General features: G+C 42.1%; 1 protein-coding gene across 3 annotated transcripts in view; it reads left to right on the top strand.

Annotated features, from left to right (window-relative positions):
* Positions 1–27,779, top strand: part of LOC132395384 (disco-interacting protein 2 homolog C) — a 594,953-nt gene that overhangs the window by 539,641 nt on the left and 27,533 nt on the right. For all 3 annotated transcript variants that reach the window (XM_059971899.1, XM_059971900.1, XM_059971901.1), the window contains one exon: positions 11,315–11,376. In XM_059971899.1, coding sequence (XP_059827882.1) covers positions 11,315–11,376 — 62 coding nt within the window. The remainder of the gene's footprint in view (positions 1–11,314; positions 11,377–27,779) is intronic.

Genomic DNA, 27,779 nt, shown 5'->3' with positions numbered 1-27,779 from the left:
GGAGCACCAGACGCAGTATACCACACCAGCCGACTCACAGGTGAAGTGTCGCCTCACCTGGAAGGACTGTCTGGGGCCCTGAATGGTGGTGAGGGAGGAAGTGTAAGGGCAGGTGTAGCATTTGTTCTGTTTACAAGGATAAGTGCCAGGAGGGGGATCAGTGGGAAGGGATGGGGGGGGGGGGGGAACGAGTAGACAAGGGAGTCGCGTGGGGGGGGGGAGGGGGAGGGAGGGAAAGATGTGCTTGGTAGTGGGATCCCGTTGGAGGTGGCGGAAGTTACGAAGAATTATACGTTGTACCTGGAGGCTGGTGGGGTGGTAGGTGAGGACAAGGGGAACCCTATCCCGAGTGGGGTGGCGGGTGGATGGGGTGAGGGCAGATGTGTGGGAAATGGGAGAGATAGGGCATAGAGGAACAGGCTCAGGGCACAGCCCCGGGGAGTTCCTATGTTGAGGGTCAGAGGGACAGAGGTGAGGGAGCCCATCCTTACCACCTGTTGGTGATCTGACATGGTCCAGAATCCAGCTGCACAAGGCAGGGTGAAGGCCAAGGTCTGCCAGCTTCTTGTCATGCCTGGGGGGAATTATCATGTTAAATGCTGAACTGTAGTCCAAGAACAGCATTCTAACATAAGCGTCCCTCTTCTCCAAGTGAGTGAGGACAGTGTGTCGAGCTGTGGTTGTGGCTTTGTCTGTTGGTCGATTTGTGTCGGCTGGCAAATTGTAAGGGATCCAGTGTGGGTGGTGGCAAGCTGAAGATGTGATCCTTGACCAGCCTCTCAAAGCATTTGCTTATGATTGAGTTGAGCACGACTTACAATTTTCATGACATTGTAAAGTTTCCATAAAATCATAATAACTAGCATAAGAGGAAAATTAATTAATTGTTAATTGATTGAATGATATCAACTTTCTGAGAGTCATCTGCTCACTTCTAAAATTAAGCATTTGAGGAACCAGACTAGTTGAAAAACTATGCAATTTATTACCCTGTAAGGGCCATCTAAATAGGTTGTTAAACAAACGGCTGAAATAGTTTAGGAACAAACCATACTCTGCTGGAATGTAATTGAATTCGACTTGTGGTTGTCCTCAAAGCAGGAGTGTGCTGTGAAGTTCTTGTGTTGGTTGTTTGAGGTAACAATTTAAACCTGAGCTGAGGCAGAGTGTCACCTGTACCATTCTCCTCTGGGGCAAGCTCACGAGCTGAATCACCAAGCACTCTAAATACAGGAACATCCACAAGTACACAGAAAAATATTGAACTGCTGGTGGAACTTTGTGGGTCAGGCAGCATCGGTGAAGGGAAATGGACGGCCGATAACTACCTTGCCTTGTTATTAGGTCTACTTTCCAAATCAAAGGATTAAAGCCTGGGTGTTTGCATTTCCAATAAAAATATCACATTGTTTGTTAGCTTTTTTAAAAAATTTTTTTTATTAGTTTTTCAAAACATTTTACAAATTAAAAACCCCAAATCCCAATGAGGAACATTAAAACAGTGCAAAATTAAGCATACAATAACAATATGCTACAAAGGAAGAGAATTTAACCAAAAAAAAAGCACCTAAATTAAAGACAAGTAAGCTTAGTGGTTTGTTAGCTTTTAAATCTAAAACTTTCTTCCTAGAGTTTAAACTTGCTTAATTTTTAACTCTGTGTTTGAAGTTTAATTGTCTCCTTAAACTGATGTCTCTTTCTGGTAGCATATCATGTTTACAGTTTCTTTTTTGTTGAGGATGCATTCCTGTTAATTTTCTTACTTGGTTGATGACAGTGGAAGAAACTGAAACAAATGCTCAGCTCGAGTCAGTTTTGCTGCCATATTCTTCAAAAAGGTTAAATGGGGAAAAGCGCCTACTAATTTCAGAAAGGATGGTACATTCTCTACATCTACATCATCTACACCTGAGTCTCTGTTAGGGACTAGCCTGCATGTTCAGTCTTTGCTGGGATTTAATAGTAGGATGATGCAGTGATCAGGTATTGGGCCATTTATGGTAAAGGATGTTCACCGTATAAGGAGTGAATCTGGATGGACAAGATCCTGGTTAATTTGATCACTATTGCATTATTTCTGCTAAATTCTGCCATTAAAAAAAACCAAAAACAGTAAATGGTATGAAGAAATTTTCCGAGAATCTTCTTAAGTTATTTATTTAAATGAGACTTGTTAATTTTGGTAATATTTTCTCTCTTTTTCTCCCACAAGTTCTTGACCTTGGATGTGCAGAGAGTGTTTACTTGTGTAGTTAGAGGCTCTTTCAATGCCCCAGGAGGGAAGAAGAATTTATGTAAACTGGATGAGAGATTTCCAGTTTTGAATTCCATTCAAACACAGGATTTAAACCAAATACAGTGCAGCACGCTGGTTTATTTTTCTGCTTTGGCACTTTTTGCAGGAAAGGTTTTACTGCAGGAATTAGAACTCTTCAACTTCCTTAATCTGGACCCAGAGGATGTTGTTGGTGACTAAGAACATCCCAGATGAGGGCTCAATGGAACAAAGTACCATTTATTTTTCTAAAAATGAACGCTTTTCTTTTCCTAACACCAACAATGTACTACCCCCTACCCCACACCCTGCACCGACTTATTATTAGAAACATCAGGGAAAGCTCACCACCGGTATGTCAATGCGGTAATAAGGGAGAGTTTAAAGAGCGACAACACCAAACCCTTCTGGAGTTTTATTAAATCTACAAGGCAAGAAGTTTTTGGAATTCCTTCACTCTCATCCGGGGGCCACTTTGTATCTCTTGCTGCAGACAAAGCACAAGCACTTAACAGTTTTGCTCTGTGTTTACAAGTGAAAACTTGAATGAACTGCCCACTTCAGAGCCCAGCAATGGCCCAGACTTGCCAGATCTCATTATAACTGTAACAGGGGTTAAGAAGCTTCTTGAGGAATTACAGCCTAAGAAAGCACCAGGAGCTGATCAAATACCAGCCATGATTCTGAGAGCTGTGCTCTTTGTTTAGCTCCTGTTTGGCAAAAGATATTCCAGAAGTCTATTGATACTGGGACATTACCGGACGATTGGGAGTGCTCTATTGAGAGTATTGTATAGGCCCCCTGGTAGCAGCAGAGATACCGAGGAGCAGATTGGGAGGCAGATTTTGGAAAGGTGCAGAAATAACAGGGTTGTTATCATGGGTGACTTCAACTTCCCTGATATTGATTGGCACCTAATTAGTTCCAATGGTTTAGACGGGGCAGAGTTAGTCAAGTGTGTGCAGGACAGATTCCTATCACAGTATGTTGACAGGCCAACTAGGGGGAATGCCATACTAGATCTAGTATTAGGTAACAAACTGGGTCAGGTCACAGATCTCTCAGTGAGTGAGCATCTGGGGGACAGTGACCTCTGCTCCCTGGCCTTTAGCATTATCATGGAAACGGATAGAATCAGAGAAGACAGGAACATTTTTAATTGGGGAAGGGCAAATTATGAGGCTATAAGGCTAGAACTTGTGGGCGTGAATTGGGATGATGTTTTTGCAGGGAAATGTACGATGGACATGTGGTTGATGTTTAGGGATCTCTTGCAGGATGTTAGGGATAAATTTGTCCCGGTGCGGAAGATAAAGAGTGGTAGGGTGAAGGAACCATGGGTGACAAGTGAGTTGGAAAATCTGGTCATGTGGAAGAAGGCAGCATACGTGAGGTTTAGGAACCAAGGATCAGATGGGTCTATTGAGGAATATAGAGAGCAAGAAAGGAGCTTAAGAAGGGGCTGAGAAGAGCAAGAAGGGGGCATGAGAAGGCCTTGGCGAGAAGGGTAAAGGAAAACCCCAAGGCATACTTCAATTATGTGAAGAACAAAAGGATGACAGGAGTGAAGGTAGGACCGATTAAAGATAAAAGTGGGAAGATATACCTGAAGGCTGTGGAAGTGAGCAAGTTCCTCAATGAATACTTCTCTTTGGTATTCACCAATGAGAGGGAAATTGATAACAGTGAGGACAATATGAGTGAGGTTGATGTTCTTGAGCATGTTGCTATTAAGGGAGAGGAAGTGTTGGGAGTTGTTAAAATGCATTAGGATGGTTAATTCCCCAGGACCTGACAGAATATTCCCCAGGCTGCTCCACAAAGAGAAGGAAGAGAATGCTGAGCCTCTGGCTAGGATCTTTATGTACTCGTTGTCCACGGGAATGCTACCAGAGGCCTGGAGGGAGGCGAATATTGTCCCCTTGTTCAAAAAAGGTAATAGGGATATTCCGGGTAGTTATAGACCAGTGAGCCTTACATCTGTAGTGGGAAAGCTGTTGGAAAAGATTCTTAGAGATAGAATCTATGGGCATTTAGAGAATCATGATCTGATCAAGGACAGTCAGCATGGCTTTGTGAAGGGCAGATCATGTTTAACAAGCCTGATAGAGTTCTTTGAGGAGGTGACTAGGCATATAGATGAGGGTAGTGTAGTGGAAGTGATCTACATGGATTTTAGTAAGGCATTTGACAAAGTACCACATGGGAGGCTTATTCAGAAAGTCAGAAGGCATGGGATCCAGGGAAGTTTGGCCAGGTGGATTCAGAATTGGCTTGCCTGCAGAAGGCAGAGGGTCGTGGTGGAGGGAGTACATTCAGATTGGAGGGTTGTGACTAGTGGTGTCCCACAAAGATCGGTTCTGGGACCTCTACTTCTTGTGATTTTTACTAACGACCTGAATGTGGGGTTGGAAGGGTGGGTTGGCAAGTTTGCAGATGACCCAAAGGTTGGTGGTGTTGTGGATAGTGTAGAGGATTGTCGAAGATTGCAGAGAGACATTGATAGGATGCAGAAGTGGGCTGAGAAGTGGCAGATGGAGTTCAACCCAGAGAAGTGTGAGGTGGTACACTTTGGAAGGACAAACTCCAAGGCAGAGTACAAAGTAAATGGCAGGATACTTGGTAGTGTGGAGGAGCAGAGGGATCTGGGGGTACATGTCCACAGATCCCTGAAAGTTGCTTCACAGGTAGATAGGGTAGTTAAGAAAGCTTATGGGGTGTTAGCTTTCATAAGTCGAGAGATAGAGTTTAAGAATCATGTGGTAATGATGCAGCTCTATAAAACTCTGGTTAGGCCACACATGGAGTACAATCAGCCCTCCTTATGCGCGGATTCAACCAACCGCGGATCAGGAAAACCCGGAAGTTCTCTCTCCAGCACTCGTTGTTTGAGCATGTACAGACTATTTTTTCTTGTCATTATGCCCTAAACAATACAATATACCAACTATTTACATAGCATTTACATTGTATTAGGTATTATAAGTAATCTAGAAATGACTTAAAAGTACAGGCAAGTCCCCGGGTTATGAATGAGTTCAGTTCCTGAGTCTGTCTTTAAGTCGGCACAGGTACATCCAGTATTATTTAGCATCAGTTAGTCAAACGTTTTTCTTAGTATATCGGGCATATTTTACCTTTCTATGCATATAAAACACTTAAGAAACATACGTATTTCAATAATTAAACCACTGTGTTGCTCAGTAATAATTGTAGCTTTCGTTAGAGCAGGGCCTTTCATATGTTCCATTTAAATTGTTCCGATCGTTGACTGTCTGTAGCCTAACGCTTTTCCAATGACCGATGGCGTTTCACCTCTTTCTGATCGTTTTATTACTTCCACCTTATTTTCAATTGCGATCATGATTATTTTTGTGAACAGAAACACCGCGGATTCAGAGCAATGCTGGGTCCTAATGTCCACCACACTGACCATGTTTAATAAAGTCCGGGGTTCCGCTGGGTCCGAAAGTCCACTGCACTGATTCAGGTTAAATAAAGGACTTGGGCATCTGCGTTTTTTGATATCCGCGGGGGATTTCGGAACCATCCCCCACAGGTAAGGAGGGCCGACTACTGTGTCCAGCTCTGGTCGCCTCACTATAGGAAGGATGTGGAAGCATTGGAAAGGGTACAGAGGATTTACCAGGATGCTGCCTGGTTTAGAGAGTATGCATTATGATCAGAAATTAAGGGAGCTAGGGCTTTACGCTTTGGAGAGAAGGAGGATGAGAGGAGACATGATAGAGGTGTACAAGATATTAAGAGGAATAGACAGAGTGGACAGCCAGCACCTCTTCCCCAGGGCACCACTGCTCAATACAAGAGGACATGGCTTTAAGGTAAGGGGTGGGAAGTTCAAGGGAGATGTTAGAGGAAGGTTTTTTACCCAGAGAGTGGTTGGTGCGTGAAATGCACTGCCTGAGTCAGTGGTGGAGGCAGATACACTAGTGAAGTTTAAGAGACTACTAGACAGGTATATGGAGGAATTTAAGGTGGGGGGGGGGGGTTATATGGGCAGCAGGGTTTAAGGATTGGGATCGCATTGTGGGCTGATGGGCCTATAATGTGCTGTACTGTTTTATGTCCCATTGGTTGAAAGCGAATGTCGTTCCAATTTGTAAGAAGGCAGAGTGTACAAATCCAGGAAATTACAGACTGGTTTCACTCACTTCCACCCCTTGTACAATTCTTGAGCATATTATTCACCGTCAAATTATGGGCCATCTAGACAGACACAATGTTCTTACTCACGACCAACATGGATTCCGATAGGACAGATCTTGTGACATGCAACTTGCAGGGCTAATCAACGACTTAGCAAAGACCCTTGACAACAGAAACCAAGCAGACTCAATCATACTCGCCTTCAGCAAGGCATCTGGCACAATCCCCCACCAGAGATTGCTATGTAAACTTGAACATGTGTGCATTAACAACAGCCTTCTACATTGGTTAAACATGTCCTTAGCAACAGACAGCAACGTGTGCTTCTCGAGGGGGCAGAGTCCCCTGAATCTCCAGTAACATCCGGAGTGCCCCAGGGGACCATTTTGGGACCCTTACTTTTTCTCATTTACATCAATGACTTGCCAAATATAGTCAAGTCCAAGGTCAGACTCTTTGCAGATGACTGCATAATCTACCGTGAGATTAAAAAATGACCAAGATGCTCAGCTGCTGCAAAACGATATTGATTCATTATGTCACTGGGAGTCTCAATAGCAAATGTCCTTCATCTCATCTAAATGTTATGTGCATATCAGTCACAAAACTAAACCAATCAACACGACATATAACCTGAAAGGAAAGATTCTTGAACCAGTCACCCACCACCCGTATCTTGGTGTTGAAATTAGCGAGGATCTTAACTGGGCTTGCCACATCAATCAGATGACAGCCAAAGCAAACAAAATGCTGGGTATCCTGTGAAGAAACCTCCTCTCATGAAGTAAACCCATCACGGTCACGGCATACAAGACACTCGTCCATCCAGAGCTTGAGTATTGCGCGGCCATATGGGATCCCCATCGAGCTAACAATAAGAAGTCCATCGAAAAATCCAACGCCGTGCTGCTCGCTTTGTGCTAAACGATTACAGCAGGAAATCCAGTGTCACCAACATGCTCTCTAACCTTCAATGGGAACCACTTGAAAACCGACGTACTAAACTATGGTTAATCTCCATTTTCAAAGAAGTTCACAACATCACTCCATCAAACATCCAAATTCATCACAGCGTCAGTTCAACTGGACAGCAGACTGGACCTTGCATACTGGAAACCCCTTCATTCAACAAGATTTGCTACCAGTACTCCCTCTACCCAAGATCGACAAGAGAGTGGAGTCTGCCGCCAGACCTGCGCAGTATTTCTGACATTACTATTTTTAAAGATAGACTCAAACAAATCAATTTAGGGGATGTAACTCTCACGCCGTTCGCACTGACTGCATGTTATAACAACCGTCTGGCAGTGCTTGCACGGTACCAAGCAGAAGCACCCCTGAATTCAGTAAACCCTCAGCAGGTTTTCCCAGTGCCCAGAGTAAATCCTGGGCTGTTTAAACTGTGCCTCTGCACTGCACGGGAGTGCAGCAGAAGATTTACAATTACAATCAGTAATTGAATTCAGGACTTGAGTGCTTGTTTACCCACAGGTAGGAGTCTTGGACTTGTTGGCATTGAAGGACATAAGTCGGCACTCAGCAGCAAAGATTGAGTATATCTAACACAGGTGTATTGAAACGAGCTCCGAAGTAAACACATGTCTAAATTAACCCGAAAACAAGAGGTGGCTTGTTCTGCTTGTGAATTTTCCCATTTTTATACTAGAGTTTTCTTCATAGTAATTCAGAATAAAATTGTCAAATGGTTCTAAAGTTGGAGCAATATTTTGTGCCCCTCACAAGGGGGATTGAAACCATATGAAACTTGTTCACGCCGAATGTGTAGAAAACAGAGTTTCTACTGTTGCCAGACTGGGCCATACTTGAGGTGCCTTTTGTGAGGTGCAAGTGTAGTAACCATGACACCATCCTACTGGTACTCTTCCTGTGACAAACTGTTGCTTTAAACAAATTCATTAAAAATAATCATAGAACTATTAGCATGTTCATGTTGTGGGAATGTGATGAAGCATTTTAAAACTTTGTGTATTACATTTTGTGTAGCTGTTTGTTCTTAATTTATTAGCAAATAAGATGTTGTGCAGATCACCACACGTTTGAGAATTGTTATTATTTATATATTGAACTCTTGTACTGTAAGTTGTTTCTTTTTTATCTGGTTGGCTGGACGTTGGTGCTTTCAGGAGCCCGTTGTTTCCGTCAAATTATGAGTGCGTAGGTTTTTTATCTTCTTGGGTTCTGGAGTCCTGTTTGGGTCAGACTGTTAAAGCTGGCATATTTCTTCCTCGTCGGGTATTAGTGAAGCAGATAGGTTTTTAAGCCATTCTGGCCGTTTGGTGGTTACCGTTAACGTCTCCAGATCTTTATGTTTGTGCTCTGGACTGTTTCTCTTATGGTTTAAAAGGGGCAGCAGAGTAGCATAATGGCTAGTGTAATGCTTTACAGAGCCGGCTTTTGAGGTTCAATTCCCAGCGCTGTCCATAAGGAGTTGGTACATTCTCCTGTGACCGCGCAGGTTTCCTCCTACATTCCAAAGACATGCAATTAGGGTTGGTGAGATGTGGGCGTGCTATGTTGGTGCAGGAAGTGTGGCGAGACTTGTGGGCTGCCCAGCATGATCCTTGCTGATTTGATTTTACACAGACAACACATTTCACTTCATCTTTCAATGTGCAGGTGACGAATAACCCTGGCCTCTTTCTCTGCAATGCCACAATATCCCTTATCACAATGGAAGGTAAAATGTGAATATCCTGCTGCCTGCTCACATTGATGCTGAGAAGGTTTTGGATAATAAATACCTTTTAGCCTTCGCTCAGTAGGAAAGGCTTGGAGGTGAGTGAAGGCCCCACAGATGGCAGGTATCAAAATTTCTAGCAATTGAGAGAGCTATTACAGCATTGGTAGGCATTGAAAAATTTACTTTGGAATTCCAGCTAAACCATCTATGACTGGAATTTATGAGTTATAATTTATTTCTGCTCTTTCTGAAGTTGCTCCCAATAATCTAATGAGCAGATAAATATTTCACAAAACATTGAATGGTGCAGCAAAGGAAGAGGCCACTTGAGCCACAAGTTTGTGCTGGATTAATTAAACTAAAGACACCTAATCCCTTCTGTCTCCACATTGTCCATATCCCCCCAGTCTCTGTGTATTCATGTGACTACTCAAGAGTCTCTCAGACACCTCTATCATAATTGCCTTGAGCATCATCTCTGGCAGCACATTCCAGCATTTGCCCTGCATATCCCCTTTGAACATTCCTCCTCTCACCTTTAATTACATGCCCTGAGGAAATGATACCATTGCCCATGAGGGCAGGTATGTTTATTGTCTAATGCACTGGAGGAACTCAGCAGGTCAGGCAGCATCCGTGGAAATGAACAGTCAAGGTTTCAGGCCGAGACCGAAGGGTTTCCACGGATGCTGCCCAACCTGCTGAGTTCCTCCAGTGTGTTGTACACGTTGTTTTGACCACTGCATTTCCAGTGTACTTTGTGTTTATGTATATTGTCTACACTCCTCTTATGATTCATACTCACAAACATAGAAGATTTGGCAACAGTCAAGTTTTTTGCTCTGTTTATTTTTTTGGTTTCATGAATGAACCAGATGTTGATGACATCTGGTTTGGGGCAAATTTTATAAGAAATCTTGCCATTCGCTCGGCATTATTAACATATTTAATAAATAGTTTATGAAGGAATGTAACTTGCTTTTTGTTATGAATGGCTTGTAAACTTAAGGAAACATTTTTGAACTCTCAAACACAATCCATCTACTATTAGCAAATAGATCAGGAAAGACCAGATTGTGAAGGAACTTACTTTTGTTCTACTAATGACATTAGGTTGGCTTAAGTATGGAAGATTTATCTTGTATCATATCCTTGCACAGTTTGGTTGCAATTTCATTCAGCATATTAAGTATATCTTCTCATTTGGCTGTCGTAAGAGTGAAAACTACTCCTTGTTCTGATGCATTTGTTCACCTATGTTAATCATCTTTTTCCTGCATTAATTTATCTAATTGCTTTTTGTCAACGTGCAATTTTGTCATTGTTTGCATAGTTTGTGTTTACAAGTTTTGTGGCCAATTAAGAAATGAAAGTCTTAAGGTACACAAAGAGTCATAGAACACTACAGCACAGAAACAGGCCTTTTGGCCCATCTAGTCCATGCTGAACTATTATACAGCCTGGCCCCATTAACCCATACCCAAGATTATAGCCTGCAAGTATCCTTCCATCCATGTATGTACCTATCCAAATGTCTCTTCAATGTTGAAATTGAACCCGCCTCTACCACTTCCTCTGGCAACTCATTCCACATGCTCAGCACCCTCTGTGTGAAGAAGTTTCCCCTCATGATCCTTGCAAGCATTTCACTTTTTATCCTTAACCCATGACCTCTGGTTCTAGTCTCACCAACTTGAGCGGACCTAAAACTATGAGTGAATCCACCTCTATTTTCAGTGTGGATACTTTAAAATTTGATGTTCAGTCGTTAAAATCGAGGCCAACTCTTCGTGACCTCATGGGCCATAGGGTCCATAGGGTTTTCATGGCAAGATACAGAAGTAGATCACCAGGCTTTTCTTCTGCACAGACACTACTGCTGCCCAGGTTGGGACCAAGCTGGATTTGAACTCAGGACCATCTGCCTTGAAGTCCAGTGCTGATGCCACTACACCACCAGCCGGCCCACTTTAAAATACAGAATGCATATTTCAGCCCATAAACCAAATTATGGAAATAGTGTCTTTTATAAGACTTACATATATATATTTGTTTAAAAAAAGCCTGTATTGATAATATTTTCATGTGACGGCTTCAGCTAAATTTAAAGCGAACTTAATTATGAAGAAAGACGCTGCTTATTCCTAATCCCTTGATGTTGTTGCTTGCAGGGTACGTCAGGACCTGATCCCACAACTGTTTATGTGGACATGAGAGCTCTACGGCATGACAGGTAATTGGAACAATCATAACCAGCTATTTTGAATGTGTCATTAACATTTTCCCACAGGTAATCAATAGATTTGAAAATTCCTGCTGCATATATGCTCACAGCTGGCTGCCAGAACAAAGTTATATGACGTGCTCGGGCAATTGTAATATGATATAAACACCTGATAGCCTGCAGCAAAATGACTTAACCTGGAGCAGAAAAGTTTCCATCTACATCTTTAGACATAGCTTGCAATAGAGTTTGAATAACTGAGCTTCCCTACCTCTGCCTTTCTTCAGCACATTTGATTACTGGCAATTTTTAGGGAATGGATAGTCATAGAGTTGTACAGCATGGAAAAGGACCTTCAGCCCATTCATATCCATGCTGACCAAAATGTATATTCAAGCTAATTCTATTTCCCAGCACTTGACTCGTGTCCTTACAAACTCTTGTCAATTGTATACCTGTCAACATATTTCTGGCATCTTTCTGAAGTACCTTGATCTATCATCTCTTCTGACAGATTCTGAAAGGATGGGTGCATTTTCTACCATGCACAAAAAAGTTCAAAGTAAATTTATTACTAAAGTACATTTACATCACCATATACAACCCTGAGATTGTTTTCTTATGCGTATACTCAGCAAATCCATTATTGGATAATAGCCACAATAGAATCAATGAAAGAACTCTCAGAATTAGGCGTTTGCCAGCATGCAAAGGCAACAATCTGTACAAGCACGAAAATAAATAAATAAATGAATAAATAAACAAACAAACAAGCAAGCAAGCAATAAATATCGAGAACATCAGATGAAGAGTCCTTGAAAGTGAGTCCATAGGTTGTGGGAAACATTCAATTATGGAGTAAGTGAAGCTGAGTAAAATTGTCCCCTTTGGTTCAAGAGCCTGATGGTTGAATAATTGTTTTTGAACCTGGTAGTGGTGGGTCCTGAGGGTCTTGTGCTACTTCCTGATTGTAGCAGTGAGGAGAGAGTGTGGCCCGTGGCCCATGGACTGGGTGCAGTGGGTCCCTGATGGATGTTGTCAGTTCTGTGTCAGATTTCAGAATATACACCACCTCACTATACTTGTTTCTTTTTGTTGCTCTCTTTTTGAACTATATATATATATATATATATATAATATATATATATAAGAGAGAGAGAGAGAGAGAGAGAGAGAGAGAGAGAGAGAGAGAGAGAGAGAGAGAGAGAGAGAGAGAGACGAGAGAGAGAGAGAGAGAGAGAGAGAGAGAGAGAGAGGAGAGAGAGAGAGAGAGAGAGAGAGGAGAGAGAGAGAGAGAGAGAGAGAGAGAGAGAGAGAGAGAGAGAGAGAGAGAGAGAGAGAGAGAGAATGAGAGAGAATTTATACTTTATTTATTATGTAATGTAGATCTTGAGGTGCTCCCTGTAAGTGACATCAGATGGATAGGGAGGTAAAGAGGTGCATAGCGTGCTTGTCAAGGCTTTCAGTAAAAATTTGACGTCATGTAACAGCTGTCTAAATCAGGAGTGTTGTGTACAGTTCTGACCGCCATACTATAGGAAGTGTGGAGGCTTTGGAAAGGTGCCGAAGAGATGGACGAGGCTGCTGCCTGGATTAGAGACTGTTAGCTATAAGGAGACATTGGGCAAACTTCAGGTGGTTTTATCTGGAGCATTTCAGATTGCATGGCAACCTGATCAAAGAATATAGAAGTACAAAAGGCATAGATAGGAAGGTAACCAGTCATTTTCCCCCCAGGTTGGAAATGTCAAATATAAAAACTCATAGATTTAAGGTGATTTAAAGAAAACTAGCGAGGCAGTTCTTCTTTACATTGAGAGTGGTAGTTTTTGCTATCACAAAAAAATCTAAATTTCTCAACATGTGTTAGTGATAATAACCCTGATTCAGATCCTTCTGATTTTGGTAGGCACTTGGAATGTGCTGCCGGTGAATGAGTAGCATTTACGAGGTCTGTAGACAGGCACGTGAACGTGCGGGGAATGGAAGGATGGGTGTTTAGGCGGATGGGATTAGTTTAAATCAGCTTTGTGGTTGACACGTTCATGGTTGGCCAAAGGGTCTGTGCCTCTGCTGTATTTTTCTGTCTTCCATGTTTGTAAGGTGACTGTAAATTCTGCTGATTTCAGATAGATTTACGTCAGTGGATATTTGAGTGTGGTTAGCCACTTCTTTGGCTAACAGGAACACGATGGGCTGAAGGATCAAGGCTGTTCAATGTCATTTCTTGTAAACAAGTGTAAAGGAAAACGAAATAATTGTTATTCCGGATCCAATGTAGCATAAAGAACGTAATAATGATTTAAAACGCAATTAATATAAACGCAAAAGATAGCTTAGATATGTAGACTGATTGTGTGTTCATAAAGTGACACTGGACATAGGAATGTCTGTACATAGAGTAACTGACGGGAGATGATAAAGTAGTGAAGGTGGGGGGTGTGGAGGGGTGGGTTAGTGTGTGGAGGTTTTGATCAGCCTTACTATCTGTGGAGAGTAACTGATTTTGTGACTGGTGGTCTTGGTGTGGATGCTGTGTAGCCTCCTCCCTGAGAGGAGGGTGATAAACAGTCCATGAGCAGGGTGGGTGGGATCCTTCGAGATGTTACCAGCCCTTTTGCAGCACTCTTCTGTACGTTTGTCCTTGATGGCAGGTAGGCTGATGCCGTTGATGCATTGGGTAGTTTTGACTACCCTTTATAAAACCTGCCTGTCTCCGCAGTGGGAATTCCGTACCAAGCGGTGATGCAGCTTGTTAGGGTGCTCCTTCCTGCACGTATGTGGAATGATGTGAGTATGGACGTGTGTAGTCACGTTCTCTTCAGCCTCCTCGGAAAGCAGAGCTCTTCCTAAACACAAGGTACACTGCAGATGCTGTAGTCAAATCCAGACGTACAAAAAAGCTGGATGAACTCAGCAGGCCAGGCAGCATCCGTTAAAAGGAGCAGTCAACGTTTCTGGCCAAGACCCTTCGTCAGGACTAAAGAAGGAGGGGGCAGGGGCCCTATAAAGAAAGTGGGGGGGAGGGTGGAAAACCAATCAGAGGAAAGATCAAGGGGTGGGGGAGGGGAAGCAGTGAGGGGATAGGCTGGAGAGGTGAAGAAGGAAGCTAAGGGGAAAGCACTCTGGGTAGTAGAAGAGGGCAGAGTCATGAGAGGTGATAGGCAGCTAGAAGAGGAGACAGAGTGAAGGTGGGATGGGGAAGGGAGAGGCAGGGAATTACCGGAAGTTGGGGAATTCGATGTTCGTGCCAAGGGGCTGGAGACTACCCAGACGGTATATGAGGTGTTGTTCCTCCATCCGAAGTTTGGCCTCATCATGGCAGTAGAGGAGGCCATGTATGGACATATCCGAATGGGAATGTGAAGGAGAGTTGAAGTGGGTGGCAACCGGGAGATCCCGTTTGTTGTGGCGGACGGAGTGTAGGTGCTCAACGAAGCGGTCCCCCAATCTGCGTCACGTCTCGCTGATGTAGAGGAGGCCGCACCGGATGCAATAGATTACCTAAGCTCTTCCTAAGCTTTCCTGATCGTATGGGATGTCTTCTGGGACTGTAGCGTTCTCGCTCGGGTGTAATGGAAACGCCGAATTAAACACCGAGATAAACCACAGTCAATGAAACAAGGTCGCAGTAAGATTAACCATTTACTGTTCACTCTTCACATTAACATATGGTGAAAACTGTTGATAAAACAATACAAGATTGATACAGTATTTGTTCCCTTCTTGATAAATACTTCTAAAAGTAACTATAACTACATTACATTAAAGTGTAGCATACAGGCAGAGTTTACCTACGCCATTGACTACTTTAAATACACTTCAATGCAAACTATCCGCAACTCTTTAACTAACGAAAACATAAACATTATCGACCGTTGTTACTTTTAACAGGATCGGCGTTAACATCTTAGTTCAACATATCGATTATCTATTAACTTACAGCGTTGCTCTCACTGTGATTTCTAATGCTTGCAAAACAACTTCTGCTCAGGTCTGCCTCGTGGTGAGCCCCCACCCTCGTGTTGATCTCAAACCGGTATTTTCCCACAAGACGTGGCGAAACCGGATGTGACGTCGTCGCATGCCGATATATTTTACAGGCAATGAATATACTTTAAACACTTCTAATTCTAACTAGAAAATACTAACGAATGAATTACTAAGCGAAAATATTATAAGCTAAATAACTGCCATAAAGGCAACACAGGGACCATGACAGGTTGTGCGAGACAAGCACTCCCAGGAGTTTGAAACTGCTCCCAGTTTCCACTATTGTCCCTCTGATGTAATCACATTGAGAAAATGCGTAAAAATAATAGGGTTGTTTCGTGAAGGTTTCAATTTTCCTAATATAAACTGGGACCTTCTTAGTGCAAGGGGTTTAGATGGAGCAGTTTGTTAAGTGTATCCAGGATGGGTTTTTAAATCAATATGTGGACGGTCCAATAAGAGAAGCGGTTATACTGGACCTCATGTTGAGTAATGACCCTGGCCAGGTGACTGACCTTTCAGTGGGTAAACAGTTAGGGAACAGTGATCATAACGCCTGAACTGTCAGGATAGCTATCGATAACGATAGGTATGGACCTTGCTGAGAGTTTTAAATTAGAGTAGGGCAAATTATGAGGAACTTCGACCCATGATGTTGTGCCAAACTAATTAAAACAGTAATTTAATGCCTAATTAAGCTAATTCCTTAAGTCAACATGGTGTCCATATCCCTCCATTCTCTGCACATTCTTGTGCCCAGCTAAGAGCCTTTTTAATCTTCTGATATATTTCTTTCCAAAGTATACAGAAGAGGTTTACCAGAGTGCTGCCTGCATTGGGGGGGTGTGAGCTGTGAGAGATTAGATGAAGTTGGGTTGTTTTCTGTAGAGTAGTGGAGGTTGAGGGGAGACATGAAAGAGTTTTATAAAACTATAGGAGAAAAAGATTGGCTAGACAATAAGAATCCTTTTTTCCAGGGTAGAAATGCCAAATACTAGACAACGTTCATTTAAGGTGGGAGGAGGAAAGTTAAAAAGACGTGCAAGGGAAGTGTTTTGCACAGGGAGTGGTAGATGCCTGGAACTGGCTGTCAGGGAAGGTGGTGCAAGTCGATACAATTGTGATGTTTGCAAGGCTGTCAGGCGCCTGAATGTATAGAGAATGGAGGGATGTGGATCATGTGCAAGCTGAAGAGGTTAGTTTAATTTGGCATCATATTCACCACAGACATTGTGGGCCAGGGGTTGTACCAATCTATGTGCTTAAAAAAAACTGGAGAAATTAATAGGTCTAAGGCTTGTTTACCTGCATCCCAAGAGTTTGGAAATGGTTTCTATCAAGATCAAAAAAAAATTACAAGGATGTTGCTGGGACTTGAAGAGTTACATCTTAGGAAAAAGTTGATTAAGTTAGGACTTTATTGCCCAGAGTGGAGGAGAATGAAGTGAGATTTGATGGAGGTATCCAAAATTATGAGGGGTATAGATAGGATAGCAAGCACACTTTTTCCAGGGGGGTTGAGTGAGATTAGTACTAAAGGTTATGGGTTAAGTGAGAGAGATGGAACATTTAAGGAGAACATGAGGGGGAACTTTTTTGTTCAGAGGGTGGTGAGAGAGTAGAAAGAACTGCCTGTGGACTGGTGGATGTGAGTTCAGTTTCGATATCAAAAGAAATTTGGATAGGTACATGGAAGGGAGAGGTATGGAGGGCTCTGGTCCATGAGACTAGGCAGAGTAATAGTTTGACATGGACTAGATGTGCAAAACATAGGACTTAAGACACTATAGCCAGTGTATGTGCTTTGGCCATGTTGTTGTACTGACATTTTAACCTACTCTCAGGTTAATCTAACACTTCACTTCTACATAATCTTCATTTTTTATTATCATCCAGGTGTGTTAAATGCCCTTAATATTCTTCCTCCAGCACCAACCCTGGCAGACCATTCCACGTACTCACCACTCACTTTGTGAAACAATTTACCTCCGACATCTGCTCTGTACTTTCTTCCAATCATCTTAAAATTATGCCCCCAGTATTATTCATTTCCACCCTGAAAAATGCCTCTGGCTATCCACCTGACCTACGTGTCTATCTTGTACACCTCTATCAAATCACCTCTCATCTTCCTTCATTCTAAAGGGAAAAGCCTTAGCTCACTCAACTTACCCTTATAATCCAGTCAGCATCCTAATAAATCCCCTCGGCACCCTCTGAATCTTCTACCTCATTTCTACAATCAGGTGACTAGAACTGAACACAATATTCCAAGTGTGGCCTAACCAGAGTTTATTAGAGCAGCAACATTACCTCACAGCTCTTGAACTCAATACTCCCCGACTAATAAAGGCCAACACATCATACACATTCTTAACTACCCTATCAACATGACACATCGACACATTTCCTTCTTCCAGAATTCCATGGATATAATATCATTTCTACAGACTGGAAAGTAGCAAGTGCATCCTCACTATTTAACAAAGGAGGGAGAGAGAAAACAAGAAATTACTTAACATTTTATCCAATATCACTGGTGTCTATTACTTTAAGGAAGTGGTGACATGGCACTTGGAAATAATATGCAATAAGGTTTGGCAAAAGTCGACGTGGATTTATGAAGGAAAAATTACAATCTCAGCTTTTTTGGATTATGACCAACGGAGTAGAAAAGGGAGCAACAAGTAGATCTGGTGTATTTGCACTTTGATAAGCTGTCATGTAAAATAAGAGATTGACAGTTTGGGACTGAAATTAGAAATTTCTCCAGTCAGTGAGTAATGAATTTTTTGAGTTCTGCATACAAGAAAACTCTGGAGTTTCAGACAATTTATTCAGTACAATAATTGATAGATTGTTACAGACAAAAGACGCTGAAGTCTGAAAAGAGAAACAGAATGCTAAAAACAACAGTGTGGTCAAACAGCATCTGTGAAGGCAAAAGATGTTTTTAAGGGAATCAAGGGATGTTGGATTATGTAGCGACATGGTAGAACCGAGATGATCTTATTAATGGTGGGGCATTAACAAGTGTCCAAATGGTCATCTCCTACTTGTGTTCCTTACTTTCTTCTGCGCATCAAGTGAAATTCATCCAAAGTCAGTTCAGCCACTGTAGTTTATAAACTTTTGCACTGAAAACCACCTTTGCCCATAACACGGGGAACCCCCAGATCAAACTGCTGAGCATGGAGTTACCCCTAATTGTGCCCATGTCCCTGCCTGCGGGAGGGGTCGTAAAATTAGCTATTGATCATGTTTAAAATTTTATACAATAATTAATTATAAATTTTGGTTGAGACCAATGACACTAGGCATTTTCCTGATTCTTTGAAAACCACTTCCCATTATGGAAAATCAGGTTAGTCACAGGTTGTAGACCAGATCCTACGGTTAAGGTCCTTATTAGGGGTGAGGTTTGATTTATGAAAACGTATCAGGTTACCACTCCTCGATACATTAAGGAGTATTTTATAACTCACATGTCTGTGCTGTTGCTACTAGTTCACAGATGTTTTTGATCCTCATATCACAACAATTTTGAGTAACACTTTGAACCATAGAGCCACAAATCAGGAACGTAGTGTGCCTAGTTGCTGGATCTCTGCTTGCGCCAGCATTGACAACTCCAGTTATTTTCAAAGGGTCACCTTAAGAGGCTGTCACTGGTGATGCCTATTTTTAATAAGTGGTTTTGATTGGAAAGGTCTGCCAAAAGCATTACCCGCTACAGGACGGTTGAATGCTTCTGTCATTATAAACCACGGCCGATACCCTCGCATTGAATTTAACATCTTTGTTCTTGTTTGCGTTATTGATTGGGGAAAGTGATTAATGAAAAGAGAGATGCTTGGAAGAAATAGCTTACTGTACAGAAAAGGGCCCACTGATTACGTCAGCTTTGATATTGTCATGTGTTATATTGATTCAGCAACGAATAAACTATTAGGAAAGGATGGATGAAATGAGATAGAGCACTCAGTTAGAATTTGTTTAAAATTGAGGATCTCAACATGTACAGCAGCAAAATTCAATGATGTATTAACTTGAATAACAATTTATTTACTGTCTTAGTAGGAATTTAAAAAATGCTGGAAATATTCATTGTATCAGACAGAATATGTAGAAATTAATATTTTGTGTGTATTGCTGGAAATCCGAGCAATGCACCAAATGCTGGAGGAACTCAGCAGGCCAGGCAGTGTCTGTGGGAGAAAATACAGTCACCTATTTTTCTCCAGTCCTCCTGAAGGGTTTTGACACGAAATGTCGACTGTACTTTTATCAGTAGGTACTGTCTAGGCTGCTGGATTCCTCAAGCATTTTGTGTGTGTTAATATTTCCAACTTGGTGATACTTCATTAGAATTTGATGATCCTTCATTGGAACAAATTAGTTTTTTTTTACTTTCAATTTTCTAGTAATTGAAGTTTTTCTTGCTTTTTGACTTCTTAATAAATTAATCCCAGTGATAAGGGTTTTAGTTTGTGGTAATATAACTTGCAGAGTATTGAGTAGAGGAGAAGTTCCATGGAACAAGCTTAAGCAGAAATGATATACTGAAGTGAATATTATCTGGTTACAAATTATGAACAATAAAAGAAATGCATGATGGAGTTTGCACAGAAACTCAACTGGGATAGATAATTCGGAAGATCCTTGAAGTGAAAAAAGAATTCAATACACTTCACAAAGATGGTTGTAGGTAGATGAGATAGAAATATATGAATATATTTAAGCAGTTGAACAGAACTACGATAAATGAATTACAATACAAGCAAATGTATTACCATCCACTTGGAACTTAAAAAGAATCATACAAAATACTCTATGAAAAGGGAGGGACATAGAATATGTTTGTACAAAATGGTCTAGACAGATACAGAAGAATGCTGTATTCTGTGGATTACAAAGGGATGGAGCTAATCAAAGCCCTCATTAGACTCGACCTAACAGACATCAAACAATTTTGGCCTCCTTGGGGAACATTCACTGACCCCAGAAGGCATGCGCCATCTATTTTCCAGATGATCATTATGCAAATACCAACATCATCCTCAATTCTTACTTGAATGCATGTATATTTTTATTTTTATCTAGTAATTAGGCCTGATAAGATTTTAATTTTTCACATTCTGTCTTCAGCTAATGTAAAACTCGATAGTGACAGTTCTCTTGGTATTTTTCAAGACACTTTGTGGAACTATACAGAAATGTATTTAAATCTTAGTTCTCTCAACAGAAGACTGTGTTTGTTGCAATGTGATTTACCTCTTGCTGTGAGCTTTGGGATATAGATTCTAGTTAATTGGGACACATCAGGACTAGTAAATTTTGGTCCAGTTAAGAGGCTGCCCCAACTAGCTGAGGTTTCATGGAAAGAGTTTAAGAAAGACAAATTACGGTTTAACTGAGTAATAAATTAAGTATTTAAATAAAATACAGAACAAATTAGAACACTGCCAATAATACTAGAATACTATGAAACTCTCATTACTTCCAAATAATTATCGAAGGAATTCATTCAGTGTATGCTGCCGTATTCTTTTGATTGACTGTAAGTGAACAAAGTCAGCACAGGCACTAGTGCAGATTATAAGATGCTGCCTTTGTCTTCCTGTATGAGTAGTGTCAAAACTCACTGACTTTTAATTCAGCGCCTGTTGACCCAAATGAATATCACAAGCGTATGCAACTGATGCTATTTGAACACAGTTGCTCTGAACACAGTGAAGTGTTTTAAAGGCCACAAAGTGCACACAACTGACACTGTTTAGAAACTGTTTGGTAACGGTCTCCTGTTCCAATTAAAAGGCATAGTGTTCCAATTAAATAAGGGAATTCCATCTCAATTAGTTTTGATCTGTAAGAGTTGTCCCATATAAGCGGCTTGTCCCGATTAACTGATGGCCCAATTAACCAGAAAGCCCTGAGTTTGAGATTGTTCAACTGAATTAAAGTGAATCTGTTTGTGAAAAGCAGTTCCTGGCAATGTGCCAGTGATTGACAGAAATTATCCCTCATGTATATAATTTTCTTAATATACGACCCTTATAACTGACCAACATTTAATAGCACACAGTAGCCAATTCATTGCATTAACTTTCCAAGCAGGCATTCTTTACAACTGGCTTGATTTCACCGTAATCAGTGTCAGATGTGGCCTTTTATTTGATCTTTAATTCTGTCATTGGTCTAAAGGAGGAAGTATTCAGATTAAATGCAACACTGATCTCAGAGCTGCCTTGCACCCTTCCTGTACATTCCAGAAGTCATGTACGCTTGTCAGATGTTGAGTCTTCCCACCAACGCCAGGTCTCTCTAATGATCTTATTTGTTAATCTACTCTCAACACCGGCTGGCTGCACTAATCTGAAATAAAGCATGTCCGTAGTCAGTATGAGACATGGTCATACAGCATGGAAACAGGCCCTTTGGCCCAACTCATCTGTGCCAACTCTGTTGCCCAATAAGCTTACACCAATCTGTCTGCATTTGACCCATGGCTGCCTAGATTTCTCCCACCTATGTTCTTCCCCAGCCGGCTTCAGGATGTTGCTAACGTGCCCTCTTCAATCACAATTGCTGCCAGCTTGTTCCTAATCTGTATCAGCCTTTGCATGAAGAAGCTGCCCCGATGTCCTCCTTTTAAACTCTCTCCTCTGTTCTTAAACCCCTCCTTGGGGAGGGGGGGGGGGGGTTGGAAACAAATTTTTCACAATTTTCATAATTTTATGAGGAAGGAGGAAAGAAATCCTGAAGAAGGATCTCAGACAGAAATATCCATAGATGCTGCCTGACTTGCCGAGTTCCTCCAGCATTTTGTGTGTGTATTGCTTTGGATTTCCAGCATCTGCAGAAGCTCTCATATGTACAATGCATTGGTGCTCAGAATTGGTGCAGAGAAAACTTCAACTATGAGCAAAATTCAGCCCTGGGCATGCAGTGGAAAAGTCAATCTGAAAGGAATGGAGTTGAATTGCTGTTTATTCTCAAGCTTTTATTTATTTAATTGTTCCTTGACCTTTTCCATTATTGCCTGTCCTTTATAAATATCTTTCTTTCCACATCTTTCTTCAATCCCGTTTGCGTGACAGTTTGGGGTGGGTCTCGTGGAATGTGCTCTTCACCGACACTTTATATATATATATATATATAGTTTTTGGTTCACTCGCATAATTTACTGCTTAAGTTACAAAAATATTTCTACAGTCTCTGTGCATGGGTTATTAAGTTTATGCAGTAGCAAAGTTTCTCCTTATCTGAAACCATGGTCTCCATGAAACCTGTGCCATGTAACCCAGTTTGTTGCTGCGTTGGTAGTCACTAAGCTAACACCTCAACCTGGATTGCACTGGGGGAAATAAAAACAACATGTGGATACTCAGTTGGGCTATAGAACATTATAGCACAGTATAGGCCCTTTGACCCATGACATCATCCCAACCTTCTAATCTAAGATCAATCTAGCTTTCCTTCCTGCATAACCCTCCATTTTTTCATCATCCATATGCTTATCTAAGAGTTTCTTAAATACCTTTAATATATCTGCCTCTATTAACACCCCTGACAGGGCATTCCATGCACTCACCACTCTCTGTGTAAAGAACTTACTTCTGACATCCCTGTATACTTTCCTCCTTAAAATCTTGTATCTCTCTTGTATTAGCCATTTCCACCCTGGATAAATGTCTCTGGCTATCCATTCTATGAGTGCCTCTTATGATTTTGTACATCACCAACAAGTCACCTCTCATCTTCTTCCATTCAAAAGAAAGAAGCCCTAGGTCACTTCATAGGGGATGTTGAATCCACCACAGGATAGATGCCCTGGATACTGTGCTGGTTGTCCATACCAGGAGGAGCAGATCACACTGCCTGATGAACCTACACACAAAGCCACTCTATGGACCTGTGAGATAAGATCTAAGCCAAGGAAGCAAACCTGGCACCGAGCAAGGTGAAAGAGGCAGGGTTGAGGATTTGCCCTGGCTTGGTTGCAGAACTTGAATGGGTCCATGAATTAATAATAAATCAATGTGGAGCAAACCTCTATAAGAAGCTTAGTGAAGTTTCAAATTCCAAATAACTTTGTGAAATGAGAATAAAACCAGTAAACTTCCCAGAATCACACTGGGGAGGGAGGAGGTGAGTCAGCGTACTGCTGATTAAAAATAAAACATGGGGTTGGAGTGAGGTAAATCATGAAAGATACAGTCGATAGACTCGGTGATTTGTGATCAAGATCCACATGGGTATTGTGTTGTGGACAAAATGGAGGGGCAGGTAGTGTTGAGGAAACAGGTAGGATGCAAAAGGACCTAGACAGATTAGGAGAATGGGCAAGAAAGTGGCAAATGAAATACAATGTTGGAAAATGCATGGTCATGCACTTTGGTAGTAGAAATAAATGTGAAAATTATTTTCTAAACAGGGAGAAAATCCAAAAATCTGAGATGCAAAGGGACTTGGGAGTCCTTGTGCAGAACACCCCAAAGGTTAACTTGCAGGTTGATTTGGTGGTGAGGAAGGCAAATGCCATGTTAGCATTCATTTAAGAGGTCTAGAATACAAGAGCAAGGATGTGATGCTGAGGCTTTATAAGACACTGGTGAGGCCTCACCTTGAGTATTGTGAACAGTTTTGGGTCCATCATTTTAGAAGAGGGTCCAGAGGAGGTTCATAAGGATGATTTCAGGAATGAAAGGGTTAATATACGAGGAACATTTGATGGCTCTGGATCTGTACTCACTAGAATTCAGAAGGATGAGGGGGGATATATATGTACAATGTATGAAATACATCTTATGGAAATGTTTGTTTGATGGTGAACTTCAATTAAAAAAAATAAATTACCAAAAAAAAGAAACTTTTTGAATATTGAAAGGCATAGACAGTAGATGTGGAAAGGATGTTTCCTATGGTGGGAGAGTCTAGGACAAGAGGGCACAGCCTCAGGATTGAGGTGCGACCTTTCAAAACAGCGATGTGGAGAAGTTTCTTTATCCAGATGGTGGCGAATTTGTGGAATTTGTTGCCACATTAAGCTGTGGAGGCCAAGTCATTGGGTGTATTTAGGGCAGAGATTGATCGGTTCTTGATTAGACATGGCATCAAAGGTTACGAGGAGAAGGCTGGGAACTTGAGGAGGAGAGAAAAAAGGATCAGCCATGATTGAATGTCAGAGCAGACTCGATGGGCCAGATGGCCTAATTCTGCTCCTATGTCTTATGGCCTTATGCTCTAAAATGCTTCAGTTCTGTGCTGCATAGTACTGCCTCTGTGGTACAAGGGTATCTGGGCAGTGGATCATAAAGGACATAATCAGTGGATGAAGTGAATCAGGAGGGATCCAGTTGCGGGTGAGGTGAATCAGGAGGGATCCAGTTGCGGGTGAGCTGAATCAGGAGGGATCCAGTTGCGGGTGAGCTGAATCAGGAGGGATCCAGTTGCGGGTGAGGTGAATCGGGGGATCTGACAGTGGATGAGCTGAATCAGGAGGGATCCGGTTGCGGGTGAGGTGAATCAGGAGGGATCTGACGGTGGGTGAGCTGAATCAGGAGGGATCCGGTTGTGGGTGAGCTGAATCAGGAGGGATCCAGTTGCGGGTGAGCTGAATCAGGAAGGATCCGGTCGGGTGAGCTGAATCAGGAGGGATCCGGTTGCGGGTGAGCAGAATCAGGAGGGATCCGGTCAGGTGAGCTGAATCAGGAGGGATCCGGTTGCGGGTGAGCTGAATCAGGAGGGATCCAGTTGCAGGTGAGCTGAATCAGGAGGGATCCGGTTGCGGGTGAGCTGAATCAGGAGTGATCTGATAGCAGGTGAGCTGAATCAGGAGGGATCCGGTTGTGGGTGAGCTGAATCAGGAGTGAGCTGAATCAGGAGGGATCCGGTTGTGGGTGAGCTGAATCAGGAGGGATCTGACAGCAGGTGAGCTGAATCAGGAGGGATCCAGTTGTGGGTGAGCTGAAACAGGAGGGATCCGGTTGCGGGTGAGGTGAATCAGGAGGGATCTGTCTGTGGGTGAGCTGAATCAGGAGGGATCTGGTTGTGGGTGAGCTGAATCAGGAGGGATCTGACTGTGGGTGAGCTGAATCAGGAGGGATCTGACTGTGGGTGAGCTGAATCAGGAGGGATCCGACTGTGGGTGAGCTGAATCAGGAGGGATCCGGTTGCGGGTGAGCTGAATCAGGAGTGATGCAGGAATGGCAGTGACCTATTTATACGAGCAGACTCCCACAGCTAGTGGAATAATAATCTGATAAAATCTTTCAGTGGTGTCTTTGAGCAGTAGTATTTGCCAATGAAGCACCGATAGCTCCCCAGCTCTTTGTCAAATATTTCCACTGGTGAGCGTTGCATTCTCCCAAGAAGGCTCTTGGTATCTGCATCTAATGTGACCTTCCTATTTCTGAGAAGGGGTGAGAGAAAACAAAGAATTGTAGAGCATCACACAAGAATTATAGAGCAATTAATCTAATGTCAATAGAAGGGAAGAGGCTGGAAATGATCATGAAGGAAGTGATAACATGGCATTTGAAAAATAATAATTAGATTGGGCGGGGATCAGCACAGGCCTATGAAAAGGTAATCGTGTTTGACAAATGTTTGTTCTCAAGGCAGTAAATCTGTAAGGTGAAATTCAATACAATCTGTATGTGCTGGTGAGGTGAAATAACAACACAAAATGCTAGTAACACTCAGCAGGCCAGGCAGCATCTGAGGGGAGAGACTTAAAATTAATGTTTGAAGTCCAAGACCCTGTGTTGGATACGTATACTGTATTTAGACTTTTAGAGGGTGCCAGGTGCCACTCGAGATTAATAAACAATTCGAACCAATGATATTGCAGGATTTGGTATACTGGCTTGTTGTCTAAGAGTTGTTTACTAGCTAGAATGGAGGTGTTCTGCAAAGTTATTTCCCTGTGTAGAAGGAGCAACATTGAGGGCAATGAACGTTGTAGGCTAAGCTGGAGGAGGTGCAAGCCGATTGCCACCTCACATGGAAGGATTGCTTGATGATGGGAAGGGAAGAGGAAAAAGGGCATGTGTTTATTTTTACCTATTTGCATGGGAAATTCCCTTGAGAAGTGACGCGAATGGGTGGAGGTACAAAGGAAAAAGATAACAGGCCTGTTGGGATGCTGATGGTGGTGGCATTGACAGAAATTCCGAAGGATGCTACAGGTCAAGTTATCTGAAGGAAATATTTAGAGACCAACTCTTGGGAAGCAGAAAACATGAATGTCATGCAGTAAACGGCATTGAAAGATTTAGAGAGAAGCAACTCGTCCCAATGTTGCTTGGTGTGGTATGGCCACCTTCTCAAAAGGTGAAAGAGAATTGACTATAATCACAAGAAATTCTGCAGTTCCTGGAAATCTTGAGCAACATACAAAATGCTGAAGGAACTCAAGCCAGGAAGCATCAATGGAAGGGGATAAATAGTGGGCTTTTTGGGAAGGCCTTTGGCCCAAAACATCAACTATGAATTAACTCTAGTCTTGAACTGTAATCTTTAGATCTGTAGAATGGAAAAGCCCACAGAATGTAGGAACATAGAAAACCTACAGCACAATACAGGCCCTTCAGCCCACAAAGTTGTGCTGAACATGTCCCTACCTTAGAAATTACTAGGGTTACCCATAGCCCTCTATTTTTCTAAGCTCCATGTACCTATCCAAAAGTCTCACAAAAGACCCTATTGTATCCACCTCCACCACCGTTGCTGGCAGCCTATTCCACACACTCACCATTCTCTGCATAAAAAACTTACCCCTGATATCTCCTCTGTACCTACTCCCCAGCACCTTAAACCTGTGCCCTCTTATGGCAACCATTTCAGCCCTGGGGAAAAAGCCTCTGACTATCCACACGATCAATGCCTCTCATTATCTTGTACACTTCTACCAGGTCACCTCTCATCCTCCGTCGTTCCAAGGAGAAAAGGCCAAGTTCACTCAACCTGTTTTCATAAGGCATGCTTTGTAAGGAATGGGTTGTAGTGGACACAACCCATTCCATCTTAGGAAAAGCCCTCCCTACCACAGAACACATCTACAAGGAACGCTGCCACAAGAAAACAGCATCCATCATCAAGGATCCGCACCATCCAAGCCATGTTCTCCTCTCTCTGCTGCCTTCGGGAAAGAGGTAGAGGCCCCATCTCACCAGGTTCAGGAACAGTTATTAATTACCCTTTAACTATCAGGCTCTTGGACCAGTGTAGATAACTTGACTCATCTCAATACTTAACTCATTCCACAACCTATGGACATATTCAAGGACTACAATGCATGTTCTCAATATGACTATCTATCTATTTATTTATTTTAAATTATTATTTTATTATATTTGTATTTGCATAGCAGCTTGTCTTCTTTTACACATTGGTTGTTTGTCCATCTTTGTGTG

This window comes from Hypanus sabinus, chromosome 6 (genome assembly GCF_030144855.1).
Source record: "Hypanus sabinus isolate sHypSab1 chromosome 6, sHypSab1.hap1, whole genome shotgun sequence".
In the NCBI taxonomy this organism is placed as follows: Eukaryota; Metazoa; Chordata; class Chondrichthyes; order Myliobatiformes; family Dasyatidae; genus Hypanus; species Hypanus sabinus.
The sequence above is the reverse complement of the archived record's forward strand: the minus strand, read 5'-3'. Positions and strand labels throughout refer to the sequence as shown.